At 38.6% G+C, this 9,715-nt stretch overlaps 1 protein-coding gene across 1 annotated transcript; it reads left to right on the top strand.

The window, feature by feature from the left end:
• Positions 1–4,555: 4,555 nt before the first annotated feature.
• LOC149895285 (uncharacterized) lies at positions 4,556–9,065 on the top strand. The gene is made up of 3 exons (XM_090119275.1): positions 4,556–5,800; positions 5,918–6,487; positions 9,024–9,065. Exons 1-3 carry the CDS (start codon positions 4,556–4,558, stop codon positions 9,063–9,065), a joined length of 1,857 nt encoding a protein of 618 aa, XP_089975401.1.
• Positions 9,066–9,715: the final 650 nt, after the last annotated feature.

Genomic DNA, 9,715 nt, shown 5'->3' with positions numbered 1-9,715 from the left:
AAGTAAGAAAATATGACTACTCAGGTTTACTGTGAAATTTAATGAGATAAAACTGATTTAAATTTAATTTCATCTATTTTATCAGATAGTTCGTTTATTCAGGAATGTAATGCCACCAAAAAATCATCTGTACGACAATTTTGACCCAAACCATTTTAGAGATGGTTTATACCGTTCTGTCCCATAGTGCGTCGGCTCGTTTGCCTTCTTCTACCATAAAAAAAAAAAAAAAAAAAAAAAAGACTGCTTCAATATCTTTATATTACTTTTTGAATTATTCGATTCTGACAATCCATTCAAAAGATATCACGAGTTAAAAAAAAATTAAAAAATAAACTGTATTCGGCTAGCTATGCGTTGTAGGCGTCACTCGGGCAGGGGTACGGGAGGGGGGTTAAGATCACGAAATAAACTTGCCGCGCGGCTTACTCGCGCGGTCGGCTCCCTACGTGATGGACGTGTGCGGAATTTACGCTTGATAATAATTCGTTTAGTAAGTAACTAAACCGATTTAAAAAGTTCTTTTCAGAACTAAACCCATTTATATAAAACTAGCTTCCGCCCGCGACTCCGTCCGCGCGGATGTCGGTCTTCGCGTGGATGATGGCCTTATCACTCTTAAGTGATAAGGCCGCCTTCTGTGCTGTTTTTCTCTTAGAATAAGTTTTGTTTGTATTTTATGTATTTTGGCAGCACAATAAAGAGTATAAAATAAATGATTTATTTCTCCATTTTGAGTAACTCTGACAATGACATCTTATAAATATCTATTGGACCCAAATACGGCTAGGCCTATAATAATACGGAACGTGTGTTCGCGGTTCTACACTCTACAGAACAACGTCTATGGATAAAACTGAAGAATTAAGATTAATTTTTTTTCTACGTATTTTTCCAGGATAAAAAGTATCCTATTTTACGCCCAGGATAATAAGGTATAATTATACCAAGTTTCATCGAAATCGAACCGTCAGTTTTCCCGTGATGCCTTAAACCTAAAACAAATGTGACAACAGCACAAAAATAACATCTTAAAAAGTTTAAAACGAATAATTCGTAACTGAACCGCAGAAAACACTCAAAAAGTGGTGAAAGCTTATTCTCAACTGAATATTTACCAACTTGAATTTAAAGTAATCATGTGATAACATAATATCTGCCTACAAAAAAAAACTAGAGAAACACTTCAAAACTTTTTTTTTTTATCGGCAAATTTACATGTGGCTAAATTTCTTAACGGTATATTTACTTTTGAAAACTCAACTTAAAACAATTAATAAGTGTAGGCTTAAACTCATCTGTGAATCTAATATCGAACGGCAAAAGGGCTGAGCTAAATTTTAGTTTCAACGTAATAAGAATGAACTGCTCAACAACTACTGTACAACTACCTAATTGATGTATTCAGTTGATGTCAAACTGCAGCTAGTCACAAAAACTATTAATTATCAAGAAATTACATTAAATGCACACAATGTAAATCGATTAGGTACTATCGAATACTCCACGTTTAGGACTTATTTGAAGCTAAAAAAAACAAAAAAAAATGTGTGCGTGTACTACGCGTACGTGTACACACGTAAGAAATGAAACTTCTTTATGACCTTATTTTTCAAAAAATAATTTACTATATGCAACTTTACAGAAATATGTCGAATCACGCGTGATAGGGATAAGAAAAAAAATGGTGCGTAACGGAAAAATGTCACGCGTAACGAAAAAAATGTTACACTAATTTTTTTTTTCAACCCCGATAAAGAAGTTTCACTTCAAAAACCTTCAGAAAACCTGGATGGGTTTTTCTTTTCTCTATTCAATTAAACAGACATTGTCTGACGATAGTATGTAAACTGTAAAGGCGCTATTAACCTTAAGATTATTTTCATTTTCTTTTTTTTTTAACCGTCTTAATATCTTAACATTTAACGTACCCTAACGTTGATGGGATAGTTAAGAGTTCTTAATTTTAAAGCAATCTAATGTACTAAAACCAAATGTAGATCCAATTATAAGATTTATCTTACGCCAGATGTTTATTTGAACACACGCTAATTATCTGTGACATTGTATTATGAACTGCCTAAATAAGGACCTAATAAATTCTCTGTAAAAATTCAAAACTAAATGCCTCGATTTACCTTTTATTTGATAAAACTAAATCTGCAACATTTCATAAAACTTCATATCGTAAAACTGTATACTGTGAATTGTTCACAACTTTATTTTAAGAAATTACCTCAAATATCACCTTAAATAAAACCTACGAAAAGTTTTTTTTAAACCTCTAATGCACTAGTTAAGGCATTACTTTTCGTTTTTAATCGAATAGCAATAAGGCTGTCTTTGTGTAGCAATTAATTGCTATTTGTCAAGGGTTATAGCCTAAATAAAAACTAACGCAGGTAGTTTAAGAAATTAATGCGGGTAGTCAAGAAACTAACGCGGGTAGTTAAGAAAAAGTAATTCGCATACTGTTTTTGTTCTGATACACGGACAAGTGAATGTTTATTGTTTACGTTCGATTGAAGGATCTGGATGCAGTGTACCAATTAATGTGCTTTCTTTGTTAGTGTTAGCTCACAAAATAACAAACATTAAAGCAATTCGTTACTTAATTTATCTTGATGGCAGTGCTTACGCCACAAAGTATTTTTTTAAAATTACGTGAATTACCTACTAAAGTGAACCCGTCCCTGAATAAGTGAAATAGGTACTGTTAATTTATCACTGCGTAACTAAGATGGGCTGAATGTAATGGAATAAGTTTTAACTAACTACAAAACCGTAAAGCAATATCGCACGACCTAATAATAACAACACTGCGTAAATAAGTTGAGTTAAATGTAATGCAATACGATTTAACTATACACTGGTCTTGTAGGCTACAACTTTTAACAAAATCTAATCGTTACATTCGGTACAACCTGTAAATCAGCACTGTTTTTGTGCAACATTTTGCCGCGGCTGTGACCATTTTCCTCAATTAATTTAAAATAAATTTTGTAACTAATGTTTTTGGCAATAAATTTCTTTTTCTTTTGAATAAGTTACTTGAAGTTACTACATTTTGAAAACCTACTTTCTTTATCTTACTGTACACTCAAAGTGGAATGTTATCTACTGACCGGTTTTGTATGAGATTGAAGGATAGTTGCACGACACGTCGCTCTGGTTCCGGTGATCTCAGGCCCGAAGTGTTGATGGTAGTGATGGTAGCGCGACGCCCGGCATGGTATTGCGGTGCCTGGCATGGATGTGCAACGCCTGGCGTGGTGTCGCGGAGCCCAGCTTGGTGCCGCGGCGCTCAGTATGGATGCGTAATGCACCACATGGCGCCACGTATGACGCTCGACGCTCGACGCATGATGCTCGACGCTCGACGCATGATGCTCGAAGCCGGACGCTCGACGCGATGGCACGGTGCATGACATGATGACACGGCGCTGCTCGCGATGATACGGCTTCTTACGCGGTGATTCGAGCGGCAGTGGCATCCGCGCAGCGCGAGGCGAAGTTGCCACCCTGCCCGCACATAACGAGCTCTCCCTTTGTCACCGGCTGCTCAGTGACACGTATGCTCGTAGATCTGTAGGATGCTTCTTCCCGTTGAAACTGGATCGAAGTGCCACGTGGTTGCGGCGCTTTGACTTTCAATCAGGTTATCGTATATCGTATCGAGGTTATCGCCACGTGTTTTCTCATTTGCTCGATTTGATCCCAATTCTGATGTCGGAGCAAGGTGTAGAATGTGAATCTATTTTCAAGCTGTGGGCGTTGCGTTGGGTAATCGAGCAAAGAAACACCTCAAACTCAATCATTTCTTTATTTACCACCGATTCGGAAAGCAGTATCTACAGAGAAGAACCGGCAAGAAACTCCATAGTTGCTCTTTTTAATCATGTCAGTTTTAATACAATCACTTTAAATACAATCACTTAATAACCGTTACGTTACACATTTAAATTAAACACTAGCAAAGAAAAGGTTAACAGTTCCTAGTAGTGGAAGGTCCGAACTCTTCGATGTTCGAATGTAAAGTGCCGTCCCGAGGGCGAGCCTTCACGGGCTCGACCCGGTACAAACATGAAGTAAGCCGCCAACTTCACTGTGCTGCCACCTCCCGGAACTCGTGCTTAGAGTCGTTTTACATCCGCGCTATTGACCGTCTCCGACTGTTACAAATCTTAAAATCATACATAGTACATTATTTTCCATAGACAAGGTTTTCTGTTATTTATAATCTACCGCCTGACAACTTAACCTCCCCTCCAGTCGGTTAGTTGTCAGTCGATCGCTCACATTTTTTGAAGAAACGATCAGCTAGCAATTGATCCTGAACAGCCGACCAGTGCGGTCAACAAGTCAGTGCCTTAGCCGTGCCTCATGCTTGTTTTAGGGTTATTTAAATCTATTATTTAAGATTGTGAAAGATTGCGAATATTATAGTAAAAAGTGAATGTAACAAGGAGGAATATTAAAATATCAGTTGTGAAGAAGGCGTTTCATTCCACAACCCAACAGCTTCAGAAGTGGGATAACGATAACAAGATTGGTGATGGGCCGTGATTGGTCAAGGACTCCTTCACGCAGCCGAGACGGCAGTCGTGAGGGCAATGAACAGCGAAGCCGGCGTAGTAGAGAGCGCCGCAGTGAAAAGCGCTCAGACCGCCGCAGTCAGCGCCCAAGCCCGAACCGAAGTGCCAGTCACCGGAGCCGCCCTAACACTGAGCACCACCAAAGGAGTCCCGGTGAGCGACGTTCTAGGCGTAGTATTGAACGTCGCAGCCAACGATCAGGTGAACATCGAAGTCGTAGCCGCAGTCAGCTACGAAATCGCCACGATAGCAGAATTATGAATATTGATCGGGACCGTAGAAGTAGGAAACGTAGTAAGGACTGTTCTATTACAAGACCCCAAAAAGGTGATAAAAGCGATGTAACTAGTACTTTAATAGATTCATTTGTTGATGCGATTAAATCGATGAAATCTAGTTCTAGTGATAAATTTTCGTCTATTCACAATGTAATACCTGATTTTGATCCAATGGCAAAAGAACAGACTATTAATGCGTGGTTATCGAAGGTTGAGGAATGTAAATTAATTTACGAATGGTCAGAAAAACAAGTCGTGCACTACGCTCTGCCTAAACTCTCGGGAATAGCTAAAACGTGGTACCAAAGTCTCCCCACTTTGCTGTATTCTTGGGAGGAATGGAAAGTTAAATTAATTGAAACTTTTCCATCTACCCAGAATTATGGTGAATTATTAACTGAAATGTTGAATAAAAAACTACGGTTTAGTGAATCTCCCGAATTATATTATTACACTAAAATTAACTTACTAAACCGTTGCAACATATATGGCAAAAATGCAGTTGATTGTCTAATTTATGGAATTGAAGATAGGGGTATTAGACTAGGAGCTCAAGCGGCACAATTTTCTGAACCTGAACAGTTACTCAAATTTTTTAAAACTGTTAAACCAGGCGTTTCTAGGGATACCGAAAGATCAATTCGAGATAGGGATAAACGGCCGGTACCAAATAATTCAAATAGGGTCTTGAATAAGCCGAATAGATTCGAACCGGGTCGGATAACTTGTTTCAATTGTAACGAAGTAGGTCACCCCAGCTATAAATGCAATAAACCGTTATTAAAGTGTAGTCGTTGTAATTTATTAGGTCATTTGTCTAATGCGTGTTCTAAAATGGAACCCGCTCAAAAGCTAGATAAGGAAAAAACCGTGTTGAAAATCTCTAGTCAACAATCGGCGAGTATTTACACTTTTCCTATACGTATTAACGGGGTAAATGTCCAATGTCATTTAGATTTAGGGAGCGAATGTACTCTAATTCGGTTGACGGACGCCCTAAATCTAGGGTTCGATTGGACCACAAATGATTTACCCTTACTAAAAGGCCTAGGCAATATACCGTACCAGCCTATCGGTAAGTCGTTAGTTAATATTGAGGTACAAGGAATTACTGAAAAAGATATAGAAATATTAGTTATTAATGATAACCTCATTAACTATCCAGTGCTTCTAGGGCATTCATTTTCAGAACGGCCGGGTATTAAAATTACTAAAACCGTAGATAAACTGGAGATTTGTAAGACCCAAAACGCTAAAATACACTTGTTATGTAGGGAGCAAACTTATATTAACCCTGAGGCAATACAAACTGTCGCAGTATTAGCAAAACCTGAACTTTCTTGTACTGTATATGTTAGAGGTGGTATGCGGGGACAAAATGGTTCTGAATTCTATTTGTTTCCGGGAGAATATGAATTAAAAGATGGATTAGGCTGTCTTCTTATCTTAAATCCTAGAACTAAGGGTTTAATTCTAGAACGTGAACAGTTGCTGATACGCAGTATGGTAATGAGTAATGATTGTAAATATGTAAATAACGTTAATTTCACTGACAGGAATGATATATCTGAGCCTGTTATAGGGGATAATCTTAGCGAATTAGAAAAACAAATGGTGAAGGACTTGCTCGCAAGATATAGCAGCTGTTTTTCTTCCTGTCTTAAGGATCTCGGATTTACAACTGTATTAGAAATGGATATACAATTAAAGAATGAAGAACCGGTAGTTTACAGGCCTTATAGACTCTCGTATGCAGAAAGAGAAGATGTCAGGCGCATGGTAGCAGAAATGTTAGATTGTGGTATAGTTAAGGAGTCTTCATCACCTTACGCGAGCCCCATTGTATTGGTAAGAAAGAAAAGTGGTGAGAGGCGAATGTGTGTTGACTACAGAGCCTTAAACAGCAGGACTAAGCGAGACCATTATCCTCTCCCTAGGGTAGAAGACCTTCTTGATCAATTAGCGGGCCATAAGATGTTCATATCGCTGGATTTGGCTTCAGGGTACTATCAGATTCCCATCTCGGAGAAGTCTCAAGAGAAGACCGCGTTTGTTACGCCAGATGGACAATATGAATACACCAGAATGCCATTTGGCTTAGCAAACGCTCCTTCGGTTTTCCAAAGAGCCATGCATAAGATTCTTAATAAAGCACGGTTAAGTTATGTAATTGTGTATATGGATGATGTTTTGATACCCGCGCGTTGCTTTGATGAAGCGCTGCAAAGACTAGAAGAAGTTTTGAACTTATTAAAAGAAGGAGGCTTAACACTGAAAATGCAGAAATGTAAATTTATGTTTGATAAATTAGACTTTTTAGGGTTTGAAATAAGTGGTAATGGTATCCAACCAGGCTCTGCGAAAACTGGAGCAGTCTCAAAATTTCCTACTCCCTTAAATCAGCATGACGTTAGACGATTTTTAGGTCTTGCCAGCTTCTTTAGAAGATTTGTCAAGGATTTTGCTCTGATAGTAAAACCATTGACGGGTCTTCTAAAGAAAAATGCGCCTTGGAAATGGGGGGAAGAAGAAGCAACTGTATTTACAGAGATTAAAAAACGATTGACCAGCAGACCAATTCTCGCACTATACGACAAAAATTTAGAAACTCAGTTACACACGGATGCGTGTAGATTCGGCATCGCGGGTATTCTTCTTCAGAAAGACGAGAAAGGTTTATGGAGAGTTGTAGCATACTACAGTCGTCAAACCACGGTAGAAGAGCAGAAACTTCACTCGTTTGAGTTAGAAACTCTAGCTGTGATAGCGTCATTAAACAAGTTTAGGGTCTACTTGTTAGGCCTACGCTTCAAAATACTAACAGATTGTAATTCATTACGCACCACACTTACAAAACGAGATGTGATCCCGAAAATTGCAAGATGGTGGGTGCAGTTACAAGAATATGACTGTGAAATTGAGTATCGACCAGGAGATAAGATGTCACATGTGGATGCCCTGAGTCGAGCTCCATCAGACTCAAAAGTAGACGATTTGCACGTTATTGATATACTTAGTGTTACTGCTGAAGATTGGATTACTACTGTTCAATCTTCAGATGACGATATAAGGCGTATTAAAGAAATATTAAGTGATCCAGAATCCCCCAACATAGTAAGTACATTTCAAAATTACAAATTAAAAAATGGACGTGTATACAGGATCATAGCTGATGATAATATCAAATGGGTAGTGCCTAGAGGCGCACGCTGGCAAATTGTTAAAGCCAATCACGATGACGTAGGCCATTTTGGGTTAGAAAAGACTTTAGATCGTATTCGGGCATTATATTGGTTTCCTAAAATGAGAACCTTTGTCACCAAATATGTTTCAGCATGTTTAGAATGTGCTCACCATAAGATGCCAGGTGGTGCTCGACAAGGTCACCTACATTCCATAGAAAAAGTAGAAATCCCCTTTCACACGGTCCACGTGGACCATGTTGGGCCTTTCATTAAGAGTAAGAAGGGGAACTCATATATCTTAGTAATCATCGATGCCTTTACTAAATTTGTTTCTTTGGCTGCCGTCAAAAGTACCAAAACGTCGGAAACTATAAAAGTAATTAAAAAAAATCTTATTGGGTATTTTGGTACTCCAACACGCCTCATTTCTGATAGAGGTAGCTGTTTTACCAGCAAGAGGTTTAGGAAGTTTATACAGGCCTTAGGCATAAAGCATGTTATGAATGCAGTAGCCACGCCGCGAGCAAATGGTCAAGTAGAAAGGTCAAACCGAACTATATTGGCATCATTGGGAACCATGAACCATGGCAAAGATCCTAGAACATGGGATGATAATCTATCGGATATACAGTTAGGCATCCCGCTGCCAGATGCAACTGCTCTCAAAATTTGCACTAGATCACCTACTTTATATACTTTTGCCGCTTTTCTTTTTCTATTATACCGTTCTTCACTGACCTTCGCTTGCTGTTGCATCAGGCAGCGTGCATCTAATCTAATATCGTCAATCTTACCGTCTACTATTCCATGTCCTACATCCGAAATTACTTCACTTAATATACCTTGCGAAGGATTTGTAACTCTACGCCCAAATAATAATTCACTAGGAGTTTTTTTTGTGACGTCGTGTATTGTCGTATTAATGCCTAACTGTATATCCGATAGATTATCATCCCATGTTCTAGGATCTTTGCCATGGTTCATGGTTCCCAATGATGCCAATATAGTTCGGTTTGACCTTTCTACTTGACCATTTGCTCGCGGCGTGGCTACTGCATTCATAACATGCTTTATGCCTAAGGCCTGTATAAACTTCCTAAACCTCTTGCTGGTAAAACAGCTACCTCTATCAGAAATGAGGCGTGTTGGAGTACCAAAATACCCAATAAGATTTTTTTTTAATTACTTTTATAGTTTCCGACGTTTTGGTACTTTTGACGGCAGCCAAAGAAACAAATTTAGTAAAGGCATCGATGATTACTAAGATATATGAGTTCCCCTTCTTACTCTTAATGAAAGGCCCAACATGGTCCACGTGGACCGTGTGAAAGGGGATTTCTACTTTTTTTATGGAATGTAGGTGACCTTGTCGAGCACCACCTGGCATCTTATGGTGAGCACATTCTAAACATGCTGAAACATATTTGGTGACAAAGGTTCTCATTTTAGGAAACCAATATAATGCCCGAATACGATCTAAAGTCTTTTCTAACCCAAAATGGCCTACGTCATCGTGATTGGCTTTAACAATTTGCCAGCGTGCGCCTCTAGGCACTACCCATTTGATATTATCATCAGCTATGATCCTGTATACACGTCCATTTTTTAATTTGTAATTTTGAAATGTACTTACTATGTTGGGGGATTCTGGATCACT

This window comes from Colias eurytheme, chromosome 32, assembly GCF_061535395.1.
Source record: "Colias eurytheme isolate Ceu_HAF_F1 chromosome 32, ilColEury1 Martin Lab GWU primary, whole genome shotgun sequence".
In the NCBI taxonomy this organism is placed as follows: Eukaryota; Metazoa; Arthropoda; class Insecta; order Lepidoptera; family Pieridae; genus Colias; species Colias eurytheme.
The sequence above is the reverse complement of the archived record's forward strand: the minus strand, read 5'-3'. Positions and strand labels throughout refer to the sequence as shown.

Bases quoted from the DNA above. Each gene is read 5' to 3' on its own strand.
- LOC149895285 (XM_090119275.1), top strand. From the start codon at position 4,556: ATGGGCCGTGATTGGTCAAGGACTCCTTCACGCAGCCGAGACGGCAGT. The intron at 5,801-5,917 runs AACGGGGTAAAT...CCCTTACTAAAA, and splicing joins ACACTTTTCCTATACGTATT to GGCCTAGGCAATATACCGTA. The intron at 6,488-9,023 runs GTGAAGGACTTG...CCCATGTTCTAG, and splicing joins GCGAATTAGAAAAACAAATG to GATCTTTGCCATGGTTCATG.